Source organism: Lissotriton vulgaris, chromosome 12 (genome assembly GCF_964263255.1).
Source record: "Lissotriton vulgaris chromosome 12, aLisVul1.2, whole genome shotgun sequence".
Taxonomy (NCBI): Eukaryota; Metazoa; Chordata; class Amphibia; order Caudata; family Salamandridae; genus Lissotriton; species Lissotriton vulgaris.
In genome coordinates this window covers 69,002,038-69,027,065 of record NC_141700.1, presented here as the reverse complement: position 1 = coordinate 69,027,065, position 25,028 = coordinate 69,002,038, and the positions used below count along the sequence as shown (strand labels likewise).

At 45.5% G+C, this 25,028-nt stretch overlaps 1 protein-coding gene across 1 annotated transcript in view; it reads left to right on the top strand.

The window, feature by feature from the left end:
• Nucleotides 1-25,028, top strand: part of ATP8B3 (ATPase phospholipid transporting 8B3) — a 379,813-nt gene that overhangs the window by 290,701 nt on the left and 64,084 nt on the right. Inside the window, exons 20-23 of the mRNA XM_086947162.1 lie at nucleotides 3,524-3,599; nucleotides 4,601-4,742; nucleotides 9,777-10,056; nucleotides 14,395-14,618. Of these exons, the coding sequence (XP_086803288.1) occupies nucleotides 3,524-3,599; nucleotides 4,601-4,742; nucleotides 9,777-10,056; nucleotides 14,395-14,618 (722 nt within the window). The remainder of the gene's footprint in view (nucleotides 1-3,523; nucleotides 3,600-4,600; nucleotides 4,743-9,776; nucleotides 10,057-14,394; nucleotides 14,619-25,028) is intronic.

Below are 25,028 nucleotides of genomic sequence, written 5' to 3'. Positions count from 1 at the left end.
ATACTACATTCCTTGCTGGCATTTGGGGTCTTGAAATCTCCTGAACTTTTATGGAGAAAATGCCTTTACAACCCGAATCTTTTAAGAGGTTACTGGTGTCTTTTGGGCTCTTTGGGTATCAGTAGGTATTTTTCTCTACCCAAGTAGAGTTCCACTTGCTTTATTTTGTTGATTATATATAGCCCAATTAACAGATCACAGTTGCCACAGGTACATCCAGTAAAATCCATTTGCAGCTGGCCTCCAGAAATTCTTAATGGGGTGTGTCATAGGCATGTACCTTGGTACTTCATGGGTAACTGATAAAGTGCCTGCGGATACTTCAGCATGGATGTATGACATTACAACGCATACATTCACAATGCATACCATTACAACAAAACTTTTACAACGCAGGATCCATTACAACGCATGCCATTACAACTCATGCCATTACAACGCAGCTGCTATTACAACGCATGCCATTACAACGTAAGTATTTTTTCTTCAATTAATGGGAATCTAATAGTAGTGTAAGTGTTGGATAGTGTAGGGGTTAAAATTACTATTCAAACTCCAGGGGGCGTAATAGTAGGGTAAGTGTTGGATGGTGTAGGGGTTAAAATTTAATTTAATACTTACCCATACTTATGTTGTAATGGCATGCGTTGTAAAAGTTTTGTTGTAATGGTAGTGTGTTGTTTTTGTTGCGTTGTAATGGCTGTTTCCCCTTCAGCACGTTCTAACCCAGTGCTAAAAGAGGGAGGAAAAAGGAAGACATGATCTGCAATAAGTGTGGCTTAAGTAGCTTATCTTAGAAACCACTAGAAAGGTGGGTGGCCTATGTAACTAATGACGTGCCCTACATAGAAATAAAATCTTATATTTGAGATTACTCAACACAGGCAGTCACAGATGGGCGCTACTGCTCGCACTGAGGAATCCTCCGTTCACGTTAAGGAAGCTGCTGCTCGAGTAGAAGATCTACTCGAGCTGCAGTAAGAAGCAGCACCCTCTTGCGCTGTGCATGGTGCCATTTGCATTGATTTTCCAGCGTGGGACAAACACCTGGCACCAAAAATCAGCGCAAACTAACTCACTCTGCCGCTTGCAGAGCTTCGTGTAGCGAGGCTGAGTTTTTGGGTCAATTTGCACAGTTACGCTATGCAGTACTCCGCAAACTCCGAGCAGGCCTAGTTGTTGGTCTGACCTGTGACAGTAAGGGTGGCACAGACCTTTTTATTAAAACAATCTCGCTAAGGTCAGGCTAGGCTCCATACACTCCACAGCCTATGACTCAACGTCCATTGTTTTACCTTGCCAGGGCTCTGCCAAGTGGACTTTAATATACTGTTTCAGTCTAGGTTTTTATTTACAAAAAACCGCACATTGTACTATTTAATCAATGTCTGTCACTTTGCTATAGACCTTTCCTAACTCTGTTTCTTCCCTATGTATAGCAAGTGCTACTATATTATATAGGGGTCCCCTTTTTCCAAATATTTACAGGGCTCTGCCATGTTAAGAGCACTGCAGCAGCCTAATTAAGATCAAGTCACCCCTTTGTTATTAGAGAATCTGTCTGCAGTCTTACAGCACCAAGAGGTCAAAGTACATGGTAGGCATTGGTTTCATAAAACAATTTAAAATATTATAGGGTAACATAGCAGAACATTAAACAGGTTAACACTACACACGAATATCAACAAGATCACTAAAAAGTGTGCCAGTGTGTGAGGTAGTGACAAACGGCACACATTTCACTTGTTGATTGTTTCATCAAAGACGTCAAATACTGAATGAGCATTGCATCCACATTCTCATCTAGCTCACAAGAACGTGACTCTTTCCTTAACTTTTTCTTAAGCCAGCTTTAAGTAACATAAATCGTGCACTGTTCAGTCATCATACCTAGTGTTCACCTAAATGTTTAGTGATCAAATTAGATAGCCGCGAGCGCTCTATAAAACGCCTCACACATACACACACTCGTATGCATGTACACACACACGCACACATGCGTAATTAGGGTATAATTGTAAGAGAAAGTCTCTGTACCTCATTGAAAACAGTGATGGCAAACACTCTTTTATAATACTTTGGTGTCAATGAAGCTTGCAGAAGTTTCAAATCTGAGCCTTGGGCAGTGTTTAGCTTGAGTCAGAGGTTTCCGGAGCTCGGCCCCAGTCCTTGATTGTCAGCACCGGCGCTTCAAAATTTAGAGAAGAGAAGAACAACCTCTATTTATTAATTCAATATAAATTCAAAATGACTAATACTTGTCTCCCAAGCCATTCTTATAGCTTTGGGTGACTAGAATAGTCTGAATTGCCATACTTGCAGGAATGTGACGAATCGAAGTTGGGTTGGTACTGTCATTGGCAGCAATGGAAGGGGCAGTGGGTGGTGCAAGCAGAAGTGACTTCTTGACGAGGGCCCTGGCACTTATCTTTCTTACAAATTAAGTACCGGGCTTGGGATTAGTTTGGTGGAACAATTAGTTTGGCATAATGTGGAGATGAGTCGTAGACAGCAGAGCCAACTGTCCTTCCTAGACACTTGCCTTCTGGGGAAAGAATTGAACGCTCCTGTTAAGGAAGCCAAGATACAAACAGAACATGATAATCTGTTTGCCCTCAATATATCAAGCAATCTTATTGACTGAAATAAACAAACATTCCTCTGCTTATCTCTCAACAGTACAGCTACAGAAATGTGGAATACACTTCATTTTGATTAGAGGGGAAGTTCAAATGGGTAACAAATTACTAGCCTTTACTAGGTGATAATAAAGATTGGGAAAGAGAGGATGGTTACTTTTGAGGTGTTGGCTGCAGAAAGTTTGAAGCTATCTGTTGTCGAAGAGATATTGTGGACTATACTGATACTTACAGTGAGCTTTGGGTCAGTAAATTGCTTACAATTGGTTGGCTTTCTTTTCAGTCTCATTTTCTTGATTCGTATTCAATGGCTTTTCTTCCTCTGTGCTGCGACTTCCTAGAAGCAGAGCTTCTATAGCATCCTTTTGTTTGAATGGCTTGCATACTTTCTCTCCTTGCATTCAGGGAACTACTTTGTTCTTTCTGCATTACACGAGAATACATGTTTTTCTTGCTCTCTTCCGCATGTGCTGCTTACCCACTCAAATCCCTGCCATCTACACTCTCTGTTTTTCTTCCACCAGCGCGTCTGTTACTTTGTCCACCACGCCTAGCTTTTTAACATTTAATTTTCAACCCCCTGCCCAAAACAGATCCTCCATTGCACCCTTGTGACCCACTGTTCTTGAGGCTGCTCCATGTCCGCAAAAATTGTTTTCTTTTTACAAATAAAAGAACAGTAGCTGCCAAAAAACATGGACAGCGCAAAAAGGCTGGGTAACACCATTAAAATAATTAACATACTGGCTTTGCCAATGCTTTGGTAAACAGTGGCACCCACACTTAAATACTCAAACGCTGTGCTTCCTATAGTTGGACATCTACATACGTACAGTAACCTTGTTTGTGTAGATGATCTCTGACCTGGGACTTGTTTATTGCAGAGACAGCAGTGAACATTGGCTTCGCATGCCGACTACTGTCTGAGGACATGGAGATTCTGGATGAGAAGGAGATCTGGTATGACCTTCGCTTATTCTGAACATCTTTTCCTATCAAGCTGGGTATGAGGGAATACCCTTCGTAAAGACATCAACAGAATCTCACGAGGACTTTTATCTTATAGTTAAATTACTGGAGAAATGGTATATTATTTAATTTAAATTGCTGACGGATACACAACGTCACAAGGTTAGTGAATGTGAATAATACAAAGTCCAATTTCTTCCAATGGCCTTAGTTTTGTCAAATCATCCTGTCATGCAGGGCTGCACTGGGAAACCAAAAGTATCTCTGGCAAAAATTGTCAAACCAGCCCTGCTCCCTACAGCTCCATGTGCTGTCCCTCCCATTCCATCTATCCAATCTCTCCCTCTCTTTCACTTTTCTCCCTCTCTGAACAGTTTTTTTCTACCTTCCTTCTCTCTCCCTCCCTTTGTCTTTCTCTAGAATTCTTCCCATGCCTGCTGCAATTAACCTCAGAGAGTGGGAGAACGGACAGAGGCTCCAGGAGCGGTCCTTGGCTTTCAAAACCGGCCTCCAAAGGCTCAAGACCACCGGGGAAATGCCCTGTAGAATAAAAAGCCTGTCCTGCCCTGTTGTCATGTTCATAGACTTCCTGCATCTTAGGATCATTGTATTGAAAAAATGGAACCTAGTCAGAGTTTCAACTGTGCAAATGGTTTCTGACAGAGAACAGTAGTAGATTACTTGTCAATGCTTTGAGAAATTTCCTTGCAAATTTCCAGGGGAAACCCCTTTTTCCATTCCCCTTTATATTGTGATTTCCAAGAAAATGCAACCCTGACATTGTGATTCATAAAGAGATTTGTGACATGGTTCTTCACCCTTGCAAAACCTGCCACTTTGCATAGTGCATACCTTGGAAGAATGAAGCGGATTTAATATACTCAAATGCTTGCAATGAAAAAACGCTCTACTGACTAACTTGTGGCATGGCATTGTGCAGGTTTGTTATCTAACATGGTTCTCCGGGTGCCATTGCCTTTTATTTCATTTAGTGATATTCTGGAAGAGTACTGGGAGCAGAATAACAATATCACTGGCAGTGGGGTGGATCTCCTGTGTAAGAGCATCTCTCGGAAGCACCGGTTAAGTCTGCACCATGGGAGGATGGCATTGGTAATCACAGGGGACTTTCTGGTAAGATAAGATGAATGTTGTTCTTTTCTTCCTGTCTCCATTCATGTTCCTTCATACACACTGTTGCCCAGAATGCCTGTCTCTTCTCTCATCAGCAGCTGGACTTTCATTCGACAATAAGAAAATATTGACATCACAAATCCTGGTAGACTAATGATGCTGTGTTCGGATACATTTGGGATCTTTAAAGTTCTTTGCCTTCACAAGCGGACATTGTTTTTTAGCTATCCAATTATGTCACAATGGGACAAATTGGTATGACTGGGGGCTTATGAAGGCCACTAGCAAGCCAACTACTTACTTTTAATCTGAAAGAAAATACAAGGAATGAAAGCATAGCTATTAACAGCTTCAGCACTAAACCATGTTTATTCCCATGCATATACATTCCTACTCAATTCCCTGGTATTAGCCAGAGCAGCGACCACCGATACAACCGAAAGCCACCAGGGCACCCTATTTAATGGGGGTGGGCAAAAATATTTTTAGCTTTTACAGCAGGGACTGGGATGACTAAACTGTGATACAACCAGTATTGGACTGAAATTGACTTATCCCGAGTTCTCAAAAATAGTGTTATCAGGAGTTTATATTTTTGAGGGAGGCTCAGCAATGATTTCTCCTGTATCTTCTATTCATTGTACCATCCGAGAGCTTTTTAATGCCAAGACTCACAGCACTCTGAAATGCTCACCTGCACTCAATAACATTTAGCCACAATAATGAACTGTAACACACTCCCTGAGTGGTCCACAAACTGTAGAACAAGACCATAACCCTAAAGCTACTTTCCTCAAAACCTAGTCAAGGATTGGGGCTGGAGACTTAAGATTAATATCATTTTTGGTCATTTGAGTGCACTGTATTATATTTGAAGTGATTTATTAAATGGCTGTGCATTTTTAACTGATAACTCTGACGGGCCATTCGTGAGTCCCTTTGTAATCTGAATCAACACTCAGATTACTACCCAAGAGATGAGCCTTGGCAGGGGCAAGTAAAGACAAGGAAGCTTTTGGTGGCACAGATTTCAAGCTCAAAACAAGTACCCAGTCATTAAGAAATACATGATATGCCACCTTTGATTGGCTCGTTGGTTTCTACAATTAAAGCTGCACTGGCTATTCTGACACTCCTGCATTTCCACATAAGCCTGCGGGCTAGGGGGCTCCTTTCAGGGAGGGGTGATTGCCCTGTCCCATCCAATCTAGTTGCTGCTTCCTGCAGAGTGGAATGGCTTGAACATTTTGTCCAGGCCGATTTTTTTTTTCCTGTCCAGTCTTGTCTACAACTTCAGGATCTCCAAAAATGATTGTCACACAGTGAGAAAAACACAGCATTTAAGAACTCTAAATATATGTTTAAAAGGGGTTCAATTTACATAGGGATTAGATATGGACGAAATCCTCCAAATCTGCAGAATTAACCTATGAAAAGAGAGGCATTTCATTCTCCAGAATATCCATATTTCACACAAAACATAAAGGAAAACCGTACCACCAAAGGCATAAGGCAACAGTAAAGACGCAGTGGACGCTAAGTTAGCAAGACATAGGAAAGGCATTTCTAGTCACCTCAAGAGCCATATGCTGAAGATTTTACTTTAAATATAACAGATTCAAACATTCTGCTCATTACATTTATCAACCGCTTTGTATGAGGGATTAATTCAGTCACCACTATAGCCTGCAGCCATCACCACCCTCCTTTTATAGCTGAAGCTAAGCTCTAAAAAGCATTGCCATTAGCCCATCTCATAGCCAGAATGGCTTTATAAAATCATGAAAGTGATGATTAATAAGCAGCTCCTGACCACAATGAGCAAAACTTAGTCAAGAACTTGTTTGGTCTCTGACTTGGACACTGCAAATATGTGAACCCGGGCCGCTTCCATTTTACACAAAATCAGTAACTGAAAAGCGAAGTGGGATGCCCCAATCACAAAAATGAAGGTTTCTAATGGGCAAAAATTGTCCATTGGTCAAAGTCCCAATTACACATTAAAGGGATATTGCATATTAAATAGTTAGTGATAAGGGTAATAGGAAAAGTTGAGGGGTGGCAGTAACAACTGCAGTGTAATAAAATGGTTAGTATGCCACCAGAGGAGCCACCGGTGTTGGAATGTGCGTATGAATCTAAAATAGGCTCTCCGAGGGACCAGATGGCTAGTTGCTGCAAAAATATATTTGTTGCCTGGATGCCCATGTGAATGGGCGCCCTATCGGCCCCACTCGATCCACTGGTAATTGGCAGAAAGCACTTGTTTATTGTAATGCCACTACCACTTCTTTAAGGAGTCATGTCACTGGAACCATAAGTCTTTGAAAGATGGGAAAAGTGTGCTGCTTGATTCTATAAGAGTGAGGTGGTTCAAGAAGCAAAACAGGCTCACGAGCATGTACATCCCTTTGATAGTCTCATAGCTTCCCTGTTTGTTTTCAAAATGGTAAATTTGTATCTCAATAAATGATTTCAATGAATTGTATTTATCTGCTGCATGAAAGGCTCATGCAGCTGAAAGTGTCAGAATAGACTGCAAACTTAGAACTTCCTTATACTCCAGGTAAAACTGGGTTCTTGTAGCTCAGTAAGAACATTTTGCTGGAGTCCTTTTCCTCAGCAATGAAGTAAGATGGGCCTTGTACTTGTCCTTCGGGCTGTGCCAGATAACTCCTTTCTCGGACAGACCAGAAGCATGTCTTCCAAGCTTGGCACAGTAAAAGGCCTTCCCAAGTGACCTCTGACAGGCCCCAGCCACAGTCGAAGCAGTAGTTGTCTACAATGTTGGTCTTGGTGAGCTCTCCCTACAAGCCTGTCTTCCAGAGGTTCTTCGGAAGTCTGACTGAATACCAAAAACTGACTTTGGAGTCCCAGTGTTTACTGCACACAGGAAACAATTGCAAGTTGCAATTTGTGCCACCTCCAACAAAGATTCAGCCACAACTGCAGTCTCTCCATAACCTGGCTACCAGGTAATAGTAAATATGGGTCATAAGTGGTGTATGCTTTGACTGCATTCCCGACACAGAGCCTAGTACTCTACTGGTAAGGCTACTAAAACACGGACTACCAACAGACGCTTGTTGGGTTTACTGAAGAGAAACCTCAGGACAGTTCAGAATTTTTTTACGTGGCCATGTTGAACAGTTGTAAAAAAGGGGGTGGTGATGGACGGAGCATCCGAATCAATCAAACACTCACACCCAGTCAAAAGATCTGGGTTTAATCCATCACCGTTCTATAGCCCACTCCGCCACCCCAGTTCAGACATGGCTATATGCAAATCAGTCTGACCCTGTGCCTCATGGGAACAGTCTAGCCCGAACTGCCAAGCCATGTCTTCCCTGGACCGGAAACAAGCTTCCGAGGACCGGTTTCTGGCATTCCAGCCGTCTTCAGCCCGGCTTGCTTGAATCCAGTGGCAAAGTGAGCAAAGGATTCACGTCTGAGCATACCCTGCCACACTTATGGCGGTCAAAAGCGGTACAAAAGGGGGTGGTAATGGACGGAGCATCTGAACCAATCAAACACTCACACCCAGTCAAAAGATCTGGGTTTAATCCATCACCGTTCTTAAGCCCACTCCGCCACCCCAGTTCAGACATGGCTATATGCAAATCAGTCTGACCCTGTGCCTCATGGGAACAGTCCAGCCCGAACTGAAAAGCCATGTCTTCCCTGGACCGGAAACAAGCTTCCGAGGACCGGTTCCTGGCATTCCAACCGTCTTCAGCCTGGCTTGCTTGAATCCAGTGGCAAAGTGAGCAAGGGACTCACGTCTGAGCATACCCTGCCACACTTACACTTTGTACTGGGGTGAATGTAAGACATTGTTCTGCATTCTGTCCATCAACTGTGTTTTTTGCAATTTTCACCCCGAGTGGGCAGGGTATGCTCAGACGTGAGTCCCAGGCTCTCCACATCACTGGAGTCAAGCTATCCAGGCTGAAGAAGGCTGATATCCAGAAACCGGTCCTTGGATGCTTGATTCGGGTCTAGGAAAGACATGGCTTGGTAGTTCGGGCTGGACTGTTCCCATGAGGCACAGGGTCAAGGCTGATTTGCATATAGCCATTGTCTGACCTAGGGTGGTGTGGAGAGCAAAAAAACGATGGATTTGGGCCCAGATCTTTGTACTGGGGTGAATGTAAGACATTGTTATGCATTCTGTCCATCAACTGTGTTTTTTGCAATTTTCACCCCGAGTGGGCTGGGTATGCTCAGACGTGAGTCCCAGGCTCTCCACATCACTGGAGTCAAGCTATCCAGGCTGAAGAAGGCTGATAGCCAGAAACCGGTCCTTGGATGCTTGATTCCGGTCTAGGAAAGACATGGTTTGGTAGTTCGGGCTGGACTGTTCCCATGAGGCACAGGGTCAAGGCTGATTTGCATGTAGCCATTGTCTGACCTAGGGTGGTGTGGAGAGCAAAAAAACAATGGATTTGGGCCCAGATCTTTGTACTGGGGTGAATGTAAGACATTGTTCTGCATTCTGTCCATCAACTGTGTTTTTTGCAATTTTCACCCCGAGTGGGCTGGGTATGCTCAGACGTTAGTCCCAGGCTCTCCACATCACTGGAGTCAAGTTATCCAGGCTGAAGAAGGCTGATAGCCAGAAACCGGTCCTTGGATGCTTGATTCTGGTCTAGGAAAGACATGGCTTGGTAGTTCGGGCTGGACTGTTCCCATGAGTCACAGGGTCAAGGCTGATTTGCATATAGCCATTGTCTGACCTAGGGTGGTGTGGAGAGCAAAACACGATGGATTTGGGCCCAGATCTTTGTACTGGGGTGAATGTAAGACATTGTTCTGCATACTGTCCATCAACTGTGTTTTTTGCATGTTGAACAGTTGAGCACTTAGTACAAGTAATTTCATCCTTTCTGTGCCTTAGAACAATGTAACATATAATGTGACCTTTTACGCACCAATACATAAGCAAACCAGAGTGCCATATGAGTTCCACCCCTACCTCTATTGTATCTATTTAATTAGAAGGGTCTCTCATCATTACTTTTATTTCTTTTTAAGGGAAAAATTCTAGGTACAACAGACAGGAAGAAGAAACGAAAACCATCAGTCGCTGAAAGTTTGACAACAGTGTGCGGTCTAAAGAGAACAACGCCACAGGATGATGAAGAGATTCTTAAGGAGCGGGCCTTTGTCGATCTTGCCTCTCGCTGCCAGGCTGTGATCTGTTGCAGAGTTACACCCAAACAGAAAGCCATTGTTGTGCAGCTGGTAAAGAGGCACCGAAATGCCACAACACTCGCCATTGGGGATGGAGCCAATGATGTCAACATGATCAAAAGTAAGTTTCTACCCAAGGGTGTCTAGTCTGTTTTGAATTGGACGAGTGGACTGGTCTAGTGTCAATCTGTCAAATAAACGTCTTAGGACCTCCATTGTAAGCATAAGGGTAGTCTTGATTTGGCTGCTAACAGGAATCATTAGCCATATCAGCACTATAATTCCTGCTGGAAAACAAACATTCCTACTGGCCCTCAAAACCCTCCCTCAACATTTCATCCAATTAAACCTTGTACCTCTTTCAGTGTCTGTCAATGCAGATGTAGCTGCTGGAAAAAGAACAATCGATTCAGGGTTTTCCTCTCTTGACACAATCCTACAACTAACCAAAATGGAAGTAGGGTGACTTTGCTGTTGATATTGGCAGACATTTTTTTTTCTCAATTAAAAATGGTTCTGCCAACTTCTACCACCAGACACCCGACTCCTATTCTTCTCTGAAATACTTGACTGCTTTATTATCATCAGTTCCACCCCATACTCCTTATCGCGGTACCTTTGAAATCTTTTTCAGTCTGGGTTTTGTTTTCCTCAAACATTTTTGGTCCACTCTCATCCAACAAACACTCCCTGCTGCATTAGACACTGCAGACCATCCTACTACGTTTCCCACCTTTTATCTTTTGGCATAAAAGGATTTGCACTGAACTGGAATTACCCAAATCTAGCTATTCGCTCCTTTTTTGTATATTGGTGCTCATCCCATTCTCCACCTGCACCTCTACCAGTAGAAATCCCCAGGCATTCTCAATCGATGCCATCTTGTCCCGAGGTTATCTTAACATCTCTTTGCTGAATGATGATACACAAATCTTTTTCTTTTCGATCTCTTCAAACGTTCAGACTCAAATCTATCTCGATTTTTGCCATCTATCACTGGATGGCTCAAACTGAATTTCTCCAAAAGGGAAATGCATTACTTTTCTGCATTTCCTCTTCCTCCATTCTTACCATAATTCATCCTCTTTCTACTTTGCATGTTTAGGTCGAACCTGAGCAAGCGTGCATGCGCTGCTCTGCGAGGCTTCTTGTAAGCACTCTAAACTTCTTTGTGTGGGTCTGACTCACCCCACGCATTGGGTTGGTTGTTGCCTGTGTCATTTCATTATCGTGGCCTGAAAATGGCTAAAGGCGGGCGCATGTCCCGCCTCTTTTGCAAAGGTTCACACCCACAGCGTTTTGCTCTTGGGAGCGAGCAGTTGCACGCAGGATAGCAGCTGCATTCCTCGTCGTGTCTCAATGCGTCGTGCTTTCAACTCATCGCATTTGCTATGCATAGGCTCCGTTTGTCTCTGAACACGACAAGCTGTAAAGAATCTTCAGAGCGTAGTCCTGACAACACGCTTACTCCCTCGACCTCTACATAACCTTTAAACCATCGCATGGCAGGACGTGAGAGCGATCCAAGCTGCCGTATATCTTGCAGATCCTCAGATTATTGCCGGTAATCACCTTTCCCTCAGAGAGTTTTCCAGCAGATTTATTCCCCGCAACATATTACCTAAAAACTTACCCTTCTCTCTCTCCCCCTCCACTTGCTATTTCTTTAAGAGCCTGTGTCCGTTATTAATCGGACAGCACAAATTGTATAGACCAAAGTTGTGCAGCCTCTATTCTTCTGACTATTGCCTGTACGCCCTCGCATGGCAGGACCTAAGAGCGATCCAAGCCGCCGCATATCCTCCCTGCCATTGCAGACCCTCAGATTATTGCTGGTAATCACCCTTCCCTCAGAGAGCTTTCCAGCTGATTTATTTCTGCCACATATTGCCTACAAACGTACCCTGCTCTCTTCCCCCCTCCACTTGCTAATTCTTTAAGAGCCTGTGTCCGTAATTAATCGGACTGCACAAATTGCGTGGATCGAAGTTGTGCGGCCTCTATTCTTCTGACTTTTGCTGGTAAGCTTCCTAGCCATGCTGACTTACTACTATCTTTAGAAATGCTATGTGTAGCTTAATTTGTTTCCTATCGTGTTTTTTCACTCTCAGCCTATGTTTCAGAACACGCTTGCCCAAATTCGTTTTGGACTCCTACAGGTATTGCTTCACAGTTTAAATTGGCTTCCTGTTTTATGATGGTAAGCGCAGAGGCTTTCTGGGCATTTTTTCCTCATTGCGCTGCCATAATGGGTAAAGGCTGGTGCATGTCCCACCTCTTTTCTAAGGTTCACTCCCATGGCGTTTTGCCTGAGGGACCGAGCAGCGGCGCGCATGGTGGCAGCTGCATTCCTGTTGGGTCAGGTTACTATATACACACAAGCGTGCTTTCTCTTTCCCCTTGCAATCTGGTCTTTTACTGCTAGTGCCTGGGTAGTTTTATGTTTTTTTTCATTACATTGCTCCGATACTTTTTACTTCTGATTTCTTTTCTAGAGTTTTTAATATATGTTATATTAGAGTGTGTGTCTCCTTTTACAAACACGCCTACGTGCTTTAATTACATTGCTCTGATACTTTTCACTTCATGTGAACAACTCTGCCCAGCCCTGCCGGCCTTTTACACGTAACATGGTGTGCGATCCACCCATACCGCACAAAACTAGCCTTTTAACAAAACACTTATAACGTTCCAAAGGCGAGACCTATTGGCTATGCCAATGCTTGTTTTACTCATCTTATACTGACATAAATCTAGAAGACCTGTTCGATACCCAGATATAGCTCAATTCTTCTATTTGATATACATGACAGAATCCACAAAACCCTCCATTTTAATAAAACAAAATAACTCAAAGCGCTCACTGTTAGCAAGCTGGAGCATGGAAACAGCATCCTGGTCGGCCGCCTCAAATAGTCTCAGCCACTAAAAATATCATCATTAATTTGGCCAACTACTCAGCATTCCTTGCATCACCCCTTGTCCCACTAGTGCCTTCACACTGGGTGGCTAGCAACTAGATTCCATGCCCTTCATTATCTCCTCACTGACGTTTCAAAGGAAGTCCAGGGTATCCTCCTTCTAGCTCTCTCAGTTACTTTCCAAATATATCCAAACCTGGACCCTGCACTCCGCTTCTAACCACCTCCTAGCGGCCTGCACACCACATTCGTATCACATGTCAGTTTTGTGCTTTCCATTTGCCCATCCCTCCATATAAAAAAATCCAATATCCAATGTGCATTCCTCGTTCACCGAGCTTCCTCAGCAACAAGCTTTCATGACAAATCTTAAACTCTATTCCTTTCTGCTCCCACCAAAACTTGATACCTGTGCATCCTCCCCAACAGCTGTAAGCGTGTAAACACTACAGTACATATATTATATGTCTGTCCATGTCCAGTAGTATCTAGAGTGACTGTATGAGCGAGTGATAGCATGAAGATGCAGATATACCGGAGTTGTGTCACGCATTTGACATTGTAAGTGTAGCAGAATTAGAACTGCTTAACAATGACAGCAGCAACGATATTATGTAGAAATTTGAACCAATGGAGAAAGATTTCAGCTCCTTAAAGGAAGATAAATGGATGTATGTTGGAACAACGAGTTCCTCAACAATGACTACCCTAATAACGGCCGCGTCTTAACCACAATATTTTTTACTACGCATTCCTTTACCAAAACCTTTCGTGAGGAAGGCGTGCATGGTAAAAGAAAAACGCATGCCTACTACTACCCCAATCCCAAACCCCTTCCACTCCCTACAAAACTAACACGAACCCCTCCCACCCCCTAAAAATGAACACAAACCCCCACCACCTAAAAACGAAAACAAACCCCTCCCACTCCGTAAAGCAAATACAACCCCACCCCCTAAAAACTAACACGTACCCCTCCCACCCCCTAAAAATTAACACAAACCACCCCACCCCTAAAAACTAACACGTACCCCTCCCACCCCTAAAGCCAGCGCAAACCCCTCCCACCCCGAATACAACCCCCACCCCCTAAATATTAACATGTAACCCTCCCACCCTCTAAAAACAAACATGAACCACCCCACCCCTAAAAACTAACACAAGCCCCCGACCCCTAGAAACTAACACAAACCCCTCCCACCCCCTAAAAACGAACACAAACCCCACCCCCTAAAAAACTAACACAAACCCCCACCCACAAACATCTAGCACGAACCCCCTACCCCCATACCTCACTTACCTGTCCTGTTTCTGTCCCACGTTCAACTTCAGCCATCCCAAACACTAAACCGACTTAGTCTTAACCACGCAAATGCGTGGTTCAGGCTAAGTCGTTGTTCGGGCAAGTTGTTGATTGGCTTGCGTGACTCCTGAACTTGTTGTTCCGGAGTCGTTGTTCAGGATGTTCCCCAAGATAAATAGCTGATCATGTGAGACATTGAAGATGGTGTTTGTTATCCTGCTATTCAATCTTGCAGCTGCGGACATCGGAGTGGGCATCAGTGGTCAGGAAGGGACTCAGGCAGTCCAATCAAGTGACTATGCCCTGGCACAGTTTAGCTACCTGCAGCGTCTCCTCCTGGTCCATGGCCGGTGGTCGTACCTCAGAATCTGCAAATTCCTCCGTTACTTCTACTATAAGACATTTGCCAGTGTGCTGGGGCATATTTGGTTTGCTTGCTTCAATGGATTCACAGCTCTGGTGAGTAGAACTACTATTCTTGGTAATTTCTTTGGAGAGGTGACAAGCTGGTGTAGATTTCTGTACTAATGTGTTGCTGAATGTGTGTGCATCTCTCGGTCTATGCACGTGACAGTGTGTGTGTGTGTGTGTGTGTGTTTGTATGTGTGTAGACCTGGAGGTTATCTAGCAGAAACCATCTGATTGCTGCATCATACCCAGAGAGAAAGTGATGTTTGTGATATTTTTAGTGGCACGCCAAAAGCCAAAATGCACTCCTAAACATTTATAGTTTCTGTACTGAACCTCAAACATCAATAATGGACCTGCAAGTGTCAATTGAACAAGAGTTTACTTAAAATTGTGCTGATGTATTTATGAACCATATGTTAGGAGGAGAGAACTCCAAGTCCTAATGCCATGGGATCCTTGTGCCAACAAGATAGAGAAGAAAAAGGAACGTGCCATTAGTAAGATTACCAGATACATCCATATAATCAGGGCCACCATTTTCCAAGCCTCAGCTTTTTCTGAACAACCTAAAAACACTGGGGAGTTTGCGTCCTCGATCATTTCAAGGAAATCAATTGGAAGAACACACCACAAAATAATGATTTGTAAAAGGAAAGCCCAGGACTAGTGTTTGGTGCCCCTGAAGACTTGGGTTCATCTGGTAAACTACAATTTGATAACCCACCAAATCCTTCATAAAGTTGATATGCAGCACAATGATCATTCTCTTTATGAACCTAGGTTGTTCATAAAAAAATGGACTATGTTAGAATGTACTGCTCTCGGTCTTTGTTTCTCCCATGTAGACAATTGCTGCTTCAGTACAAGGAAACCAATCTGGTCACAGTGCGCTCCATAAATACTATTAATACATAGTTAAAGAGAACAGTCTTCAGACTTTGTCAAACCAGTGAATGGGAAATATAATACATGCTTTGGATTGATGGGGTCAATCAATCAATAAATTTATAGAGCAAGCTGCTCACCCGTGAGGGTCTCAAGGCGCTGAAGGGGGGGTCGATCACTGCTCGAATAGCCAGGTCTTGAGGTGCTTCCTGAAGGTGAAATGGTCCTGGGTCTGTCGAAGGTGTGCCGGGAGGGAGTTCCATGTCTTGGCGGCCAGGTAGAAGAACGAACTTCCTCCGGTTGTGGTTTTGCGGATCCGAGGGACGATGGCGAGGGCGAGGCCGGCGGAGCGGAGCTGGCAGGTGGGAGTGTAGAACGAGAGGCGGTTGTTGAGGTATTCGGGGCCAATGACGTGGAGCGCTTTGTGTGCATGGGTGAGGAGCCTGAACGTGATCCTCTTGCTGACGGGGAGCCAGTGCAGGTTTCTCAGGTGGGGAGTTAAGTGGCTGTGGCGAGGGATGTTGAGGATGAGTCGTGCAGAGGCGTTCTGTATTCGCTGCAGTAGTTTCTGGAGTTTGGCTGTGGTTCCTGCGTACAGGGCGTTCCCGTAGTCCAGTCGGCTGGTGACGAGGGCCTGGGTGTGACGGTCTTTCTGGTTTCAGTAGGGATCCACCGGAAGATCTCTCGGAGCATGCGCAGGGTGTTGAAACATGAAGAGGAGATGGCGCTGACTTGTTTGGTCATCGTGAGGGAGGAGTCCAGGTTGAATCCCAGGTTGTGTGCGTGGTCTGTGGCTGTTGGTGCGGTGCCCAGCGCTGTGGCCCACCAGGAGTTGTCCCAGGCGGATGGGGATTGTCCGAGGATGAGGACCTCCGTTTTGTCTGAGTTCAGTTTCAGACGGCTCAGCTTCATCCATTCCGCGACGTCCTTTATTCCTTCCTGGAGGTTGGTTTTGGCGGTGGCTGGGTCTTTGGTGAGGGAGAGTATCCGCTGGGTGTCGTCGGCGTAGGAGATGATGTTGAGGTTGTGTTCGCGTGCGATGGAGGCGAGGGGGCTCATGTAGATATTGAAGAGGGTTGGGCTGAGTGAGGAGCCTTGGGGTACGCCGCAGATGATCTTGGTGGCTGTGGAGTGGAAGGGGGGGGAGGCGGACTCTCTGGCTTCTGTTGGAGAGAAACGAGGTGATCCAGTCCAGGGCTTTTCCATGGATTCCAGTGTTGTGTAGGTGGGTTATTAGGGTGCGGTGGCAGACGGTGTCGAAGGCGGCCGAGAGGTCTAGGAGGATGAGAGCGGTTGTTTCCCTGTTGTCCATCCGGGTTCTGATGTCGTCGGTGGCTGCGATGATGGCGGTCTTGGTGCTGTGGTAGGCTCGAAATCCGGATTGGGATGGGTCGAGTGCGTTGTTTGCTTCGAGGAATGCAGTCAGTTGTTTGTTGACGGTCTTCTCGATGACTTTAGCCGGGAAGGGAAGGAGCGAGATGGGGCGGAAGTTCTTCAGGTCTTTTGGGTCGGCTGTGGGTTTCTTTAGAAGGGCATTGATCTCTGCGTGCTTCCAGCATTCTGGGAAGGTGGCTGACGCGAAGGAGTTGTTAATGATGTTCCGGAAGTGGGGTGCGATAATGGCGTCGGCTGTGTTGAAGATGTGGTGAGGGCATGGGTCCGAGGGAGAGCCAGAGTGGATGGAGTTCATGACATGGGTGGTGTCTTCAGTGCTGATGGGGGTCCAGGCGTTGAGGGTGGTGGGAGTGATTGTTGGTTCGGTGACTCGTGGCGGGATCTGGGTGCTGAAGCTGTTGTGTATGTCTGCGATCTTGCGGTAAAGAATGTAGCAGAGGTCTTGCAACGGTGCAATGTCGTTGTTGCTGGCGCTGGGGTTGGAGAGCTCCTTAAGGAGGTTGAAGAGTTCTTTGCTGTTGTTGGTGTTGTTGTCCAGCTGCTCTTTGAACAATGTCCTTTTGGTGGTGCGGATCAGCTGGTGGTGTTCGCGGGTGGCGTTCTTGAGGGCTGTCATATTTTCTGCCGTCCGTTCGTGGCGCAGGCTTTTTCGAGGGTTCGGCAGGATTTCCTTGAGTTTTTGAGGGCGTTGGTGAACAATGTGGTTTTCCTGTTGTTGGTCTTGCCTGGGGGGTTCTTAAGAGGAGCGAGGTCGTCGGCGCAGTTGGTGATCCACTGGGCTAGGTTCTGGGCTGCGTTGTTGGTGTCTGGGGTGTCGGCTGGTGGACTCTGGCTCAGCGATGTGGTTAGCTGGTCTGTGGTGACTTTGCTCCAGCATCTGCGGGGGATCTGTTGCGTGTGGTGTTGGGAAGTGGTCTTCTTGAAAGTGAAATGGATGCAGCTGTGGTCGGTCCGGTGGAGTAACTGAAGGAGACGTGGTTGCTGGTGGAGAAGATGGGGTCGAGCGTGTGGCCGGCATAGTGGGTGGGGGTGTTCACCAGTTGCTTGAGTCCAAGGTTGTCGAGCAGGGTGGTGGAGCAGGGTGGTAGTGTTGTTGTCGTTCTTGTTCTCCAAGTGGAAGTTCAGGTCCCCTAGGAGGATGTATTTGGGTGAGGCTAGGGCGTGTGGGCTGATGAAGTCGGGGTGGGTTACCCCTAAAAGAATGCCTTGGTTTTTACTTTTTTTAAAACTTTTTTTCTGGCAGTGTACTTAACCCCTTCCATGCTCATGACGAGCTCAGCTCGTCATGAGGCACAGTTGAGCTGTGCTGATGATGAGCTGAGCTCGTCATGAATAATGGAGCTTTCCTTACATCAGCACAGGGGAAAAATAACCACAGCAGCGGTGGGGTTAAAATGCCAGCTCGGTGTATTTCAATATGCCTAAATTATGGTCGCTTGAAAGTAAGGAATCCTCACAATGAGAGTAACAAAAGATTTACTGAAAACAAAATGAATGGAGGTTGTATGATATAATACTGATCGCGAAAATAATGTGGTACAAAAATATTGTTACAAAATAATGGAACATTATAATACCAACTTTTATAAATCTTTATGGTAATTATAAATATAAAGACATTGTTATTTTAAACATTGGAAAACTACCAATATCGAAAACAAAAATGTAGAGGACACATTAAAACCAAAGTATAACAGAAATATAAATAAGCAACATATTGACTAGAGTACTATAACATCATTATAAATAAAATAAAAACTAAAAAACATAATAACATATCACAACACAAAATAGAAAGAAAATATACACAAATGTATAATAAAGAAAGCAACAAACAGTAGCATATTAATGCCACCAAGAAAATGAAAAACCACTAACTCCCTTTTAAGGCATGTAGGTTGGAAGAATTCAAAGTTCAGAGCTAGATACAACCCAAATTCCACATACCCTGACACAGTGTGTACAGCATTACACTAATCCCAGGAAGACAGAACTAATGATATAGTAAGGAGACAGGCATAAATTGTTTTCTCTGAAAACACTCTTTGAAAAACCTTACCCTCGATCAAAAATGAAAAAAAGACCATAACTCTTAGAACTTATAATATAATCAAGCTTTATTGCAACAATAACTCCCGAAAATATTCAAACAACTTGGCAAATTCATGAAACCTTAGTCAAGAAAGTCCTACTTTTTACACACATCCAAGGACTGCACTACCAGCAATAAATTGCTCTAGACGGCCACTGAGACCAGGACCAGCAACGCAAATGGCCCCTTGCAAAATCAGGTCTTTTTGTGATAGATCATTTTTATTTGCCAAAATACTTTTTGGGCCCTTGCCTGCCTTGTTTGAGGTTTGCAAGGGATTCTGGGTAGCAGAATCTGGTGAGAGCCACACAAGTCACCCTATCCTGGATTCCCCTGTGTGTCTAGTTTTAAAAAAGGTATAGGTTTGCTAGGTTTTCCTAAGTGTCCGCTGAGCTAGGGTCAAAAATCCACGGCTAGGCACACTGCAAAAAAAGGATCAGCTGTCGCTGGAAAAATGTGATGTGTCCTTGTTGCATGTTAGCCTATTTCCTTTTGCAGGCACTAGGCCTACCCACACAAGTGAGCTGCCATTTTTATTGGGAGACTTACGGTAACACAGAATAGTAGAACAAGTGTTATTACCAATTGATTTTCTTTGCATTTCTGCCTTCCAAATGTAAGACAATGTGTAAAACATAAGTCATTTTGAAAAATGCCCTCTAACTCACATGGTTATATGGGTACCCAAAATGTCGGAGATGTGCAATAACCACTGCTTCTAAACTCTATATGTTGTTCCCATTTCGGAAATATATAGGTTACCTTGGTACCTATTTATCACTCTTTATTTTTTTACCAGATTAATTGCTATATACAGGGTCCACAATGAAAAGTCATTGCAAGACGCAGCTCAGTAATTGGCTCTGGGTACCTCAGGTTCTTGGTGAACCTACAAGTCCTATATATCCCCACAACCAGAAGGGTCCTGCAGATGTAATGGTATATAGCTTTAAAATGTCTGCCATATTTAAAAGAAGGTACAGGTGAAAACGTTTGCACTAACGGCTGCTTTCCAACTCAATCACAATATTTTTTTATTTCAATTGTTAGGTTCTATAGAAAAACCTTGAAGGATCTACACAAATGACTATCTCCTTGATGGATTTAGAATGTTGTCTACTTTTCAGAAACGTATAGTTCTTCAAGATCCATTATTGCTTTCACACCCATTTTTACCACTAACTGGAAGGAGGTTGAAAGCACAAAAAATAGGGAAAATAGGATATGTTCCAGTAAAATGCCAAAACTGTGTAGAAAATGTTGGTTTTCTGACAAAAGTCTGCCTGTTCCTGAAAGCTGAGAAGATGGTAATTTTAGCACCACACACCCTTTGATGATAACCTTTGTAGGGAAAAAGACGCTTTCTTCTGCAGCACTTTTTTCCATTTTACTTAAAAAAAAAATTGGTGTATTTTGACCAATTTCTCGGTCCCCTCTGGGAGAATCCACAAATCCTGGGTACTTTTAGAATCCTCAAGATGTTGGAAAAAAGTATGTAAATTTGGCATGCATATCTTATGTGGACAAAAAGTTACAGTTGCCCAACGCAAACTACCCCAGAGAGCCAAAAAAAAGGCTTCACACTGGGGAGTGTCTCAGCGGAGGCCTAGCAGCGAAGGGGCTAATTTGACCAATATAATATACCAATATTTTATATTCCACCGCAGCTCTTCTGGGCTGTTTAAGTGGAGGGTGGACCGGCTAGGATCATGCGCTCTCCCGCCTGGCCATTTCATAGCGGCCATTAAGGGGGATGATGTTCTAGTTGCTCTAACCGGCGCTCCTCCCCTTCCGCATAAAATCAGGGGATGGCACTGACCCGCAGCGGGCGCGCAGCGGGCGCGCCGCCGGCGCGCTGAAGGCGTGCCTAAGGCAAGCCCATCTGCGCTCGTCCGCGTCCTAGAAGAGGCCAGCGCCAGCCACGCTGCCCATCCATTTTCAGGGGCGGGGGATGACCTGCAGTATACCAGGGATCAGCTGTGGGCTCTTTGCCGTCAATCTTGCTCTCAGAAAGGTTTCTTGGATGTGGCGGCCTCCTACCATACCACATGTCCAACTTGTGGCTTCAAGTTGGGGGCGGGCTCTGTTTCTCCAACCCCTCTTAACGCCACAACTCGCTGTGGTTCCTCCGTTTCGGCTGCATTAATTAATGTTCGGTCTCTCAGGAAACATCATGTCAACGTTTTTGACTTACTTGTCGAGCGTCCTGTTGCCCTGCTGTTATCACAGAGTTCTGGCTTGACTCTGTGTCTGACCCCATTGTTACTCTAGCTACACCTGAGGGCTACAAGTTCTCTAGAGTTGATCGCCTAGAGGGGAGGGGGGGCGCGGAGTGGCCATTATCTACCAGGAGAAGTGGGACCTCCGTATGGGCAATGCTAATTCATGGGGTAACTGCGAATCCCTTGACTTCAGCATTCGCTTCTCAGCCCACTTTACTATGGGAGGCTCCTTGATTTCTAGACCCCCTGGTCCGGTAGGCTCCTTTCTGGAAACATGGGATGATGCTGTAATCTCTAGAGCCTTGAAGTTCACTCACTATATGGTGCTAGGAGACCTTAACATTCATTTCGACCAGGTTGACAATAAGGACTCACTTGATTGTCTGGAGTCCTTGCATCTGGTTCCACTGTCCCAGTGGGTCGACCTGTCTACCCATAAGGCTGGCCATATATTGGATCCTATATGCACCAACTTTCCCATTGCAGTGGAGGAGCCATACCTGGTTTCCTGGTCCGACCACTTCATAACATACTTTACGTGGAAAGTCACTAATTGTGAACCTATAGTACGCACTTATGTTGAACCAGCCCTTGGCAAAATCAACCCTATGGCGCTGAGCCAAGCCCTGGAGGTCTCTAGGCCCTCCCTCGTGGGAAATCTCGAGGAACGACTTTCGGGTTTCACTAACTGGGTTTGCAGTGCTGTGGATGTGCTTGTTTCGCCATTTTGACCTAGACTTTCCAGGGATTCTCCATCTAAGCCCTGGTTCACCCCAGAGCTTAAAGTGCTCCATAATGAGTGTAAAATCCTGGAGCGGGCTTGGCGCCATAGTAAATATCGTTTGAGGGCCAACCAGAGGCTTCGCCTTCAACAAAAGATCTATTATGAGGCAATAAACCAGGCAAAGAGGGAATTCTATGCCTCTCGCATTAAATTAGCAAAAAACAACGCTAAATAAATCTTTTCCATTGTACAGAGCTTTACATCCCCTGCTGCTCTTTCTAGGGAGTCAAAATCCACGGATATTTGGTGTGAAAGCCTTTCTAATTTTTTTCGGGACAAAATTCTTGCTATCCGGGCGGCGTTTTCCCCCTGCAATATGAACACCAGCACAATGTTAGTATCATCACCAGCTGACCCAGCTGACCCAGAGCATTCTCTGCACACCTTCAGGCCCGTGGACCTTTCTGAGTCCCTTAAAATTCTTACGGGCCTTAAGTCGGACTCCCCTTCGGATCCATGCCAGGCCATAATGCTAGCAGCAGTTGCCGATACCATTAACAACGAGGTCAACGGTATTATCAATTTATCTCTTATGGATGCCTGTGTGCCAGAGGCCTAGAAGCAGGCTAAGATTTTGCCCCTCTTAAAAAAGCCGTCCCTCGCATCTGTTGGTCTTAAACGACTGGTGGTATGGGGATGGGGGCGACCCGGCATATGCGCTGGAGCGCTCACTGATGGGGAATAACACATTGCATACCATCCTATACTCGGCTGGGCTTAGGAGGCGGCTGCCGTCAGCCACGCAAGTGGTATTTGCAGTCTGGAGACAGGCACTGCGTCGGATGGGTTGGTGGGGGAAGTTGACGGCAGAGACCCCATTGTGGCAGAATGGACGACTCCCTGCGCTGGCCTCGCTTACGGGGTTTGGCGGATGGGACTCTATAGGGATTTCCTCGCTTGGAGACGTTATGTCCGGTGTGACTCTTAAGTCATTTCAGGACCTGCGGGACGAGTTCCACATGCCTAAAACTCAATTCTTCAGATACTTACAATTTCGTCACGCATTGGCGCCTAGCCTGGTCGGGTTGAAGTCGCTACCGGAGTTCAGCCCCGTGGAAGCGAAGGTTTTCATGGGCGATCTTGGGGATAAAAAGGTATCCCGCATATATCAGACGCTGGTCACTCACTGATCCTCCTCCCTGCTCCCACTGAAAGATGCTTGGGAAAAGGACGTAGGGCCCCTGGATGAAGATGACTGGAGGGAGGCACTGGAGTCCCCACGTGGGACAGCTATTGCGGTGCGACTCCGACTAATCCAATTTAAATACTTGCACAGGGCCTACTATACACGAGAGTGACTGTGGAAGGCGGGCCTGATCGGGTCCCCGGAGTGCCTGCGTTGTGGAGCTGACACTGGGACCCTAATCCATACTGTGTGGTCGTATGCTGGCTTGACTAGGCTCTGGAATGGTGTTTGGAGTTGTTTGTCGGAAGTGCTGGGTTGGGATCTCCTCCGCACCCATTGTCTGGGTCTCCTTCATGTGTTGGAGGGGGTAGGTGGAAATATTTACAAACGTCATCTCTTGCTGTTGGGCCTAGTGGTGGCCAAGCGGGACTTGGCTCGAGCGTGGAAGAATGAGCGAGCCCCCCCCCCCCTGAGTGTGTGGAAAGCTGGATTGGATTATTTTATGGGGTTGGAGCGCCCAGTGTTCGAGGCCAGAGGTTGTCCCAGGAAGCATTATAAAATCTGGAAGCGGTGGGCAGACTACAGGGGTTTGACTCTTGATCCATCAGCAGAGCCTGACGACGATCAAGATTTGGGTGATGGACGCCAGGCCTAGAGTGCGCATGGCGCTGGACTTACAGATAGCACGTACAGAGGGCTTGACATGATCGCGTGTACAGGGCTAGGGAGGGATAAGGGGCGGGTAGTGGGGTTCCTGGATGGCTGTGGGAGTTGGGAGGGTTAGGGCGAAACGTTTCTTTTTATTGATTGGGATACAATGATATATATATGTGTTGATAATTTACAGTGACCTCCTGATTGTGGAGTACTGTATACCTGCTTTTACCTGATCAATCAATAAAATCTGTTGTGAAAAAAAAAAGCCGTCCCAAGATCCCCTCATCCTAGCCAACTACCGGCCCATCTCACTCCCACCTGGCTTGGCCAAGGTATGCGAGAAGGTGGTGCATAGACAACTCACTGAGTTTGTTGAGAGAGAGGGCTTGTGACATTCAGCCCAGTCAGGGTTAATCAATTGTTTGGATGCCGGCAGGAAAGCAGCATTGGTTCTGCTTGACCTGTCGGCGGCGTTCAACACTGTCCCTCACTGCCTCCTCCTATCGAGGCTAACAGAGATTGGAGTGTCAGGCGCAGTGTGGAGATGGCTCAGATCCTTCTTAGAAGGACGGGTTCAACAGATATGGCTTCCTCCATCTTCTTCCTCTGCTCAGGTAGTGGCCACAGGGGTTCCGCAGGGGTCCTCTCTTAGTTCCCTGCTTTTCAATATCTATGTTACACCTCTGGTGTACCTAGCAGAGCATCTTGGGGCTAAGGTCCTGGCCAACGCTGATGACACTCAGCTTTTTTTTACTTGGGACAAGAATGTGCACTCAGTTTCCTCGGCCCAATTCTGCCTATCCTCCATTTTTCATTGGCTAGCTGCTGCACAACTCAAGTGCAATGAAGAACAAACTGAGATTTTTCTCTTCAGGAAGTTCCCTTCAAACTTTAGAGATACTGTTTGGCCTTCTGAGTTCCCCAGACCCATCTCTGCAGGGAAGCCTGCCAAGAACCCAGGGGTGTGTTTCGAGGAAAATCTTTCCTTTTCCACACAGATCAAAAAACTTGCAGGGATCTGTTTTTGGCTCTTGAAATCTTTGAGATCATTTCTTCCACTTCTTCCTATGAAGGCGAAGGAGTCTGTCATCTGTGCCCTTATCTTGTCACGATTGGACTATGCCAATGCCCTATATGTGGGTATTCCGGCCTACCTACTAAGGAAACTTAAGGTGGTCCAGAATGCGCAGCCAGGCTCCTTTTGGGGATTCCGGCCAGGACTAGTAAGAATCCTCACTTGCGCTCTTTACACTGGCTTCCGGTGGTTGAACGGGTTAAATTTAAATCCCTGGTCATG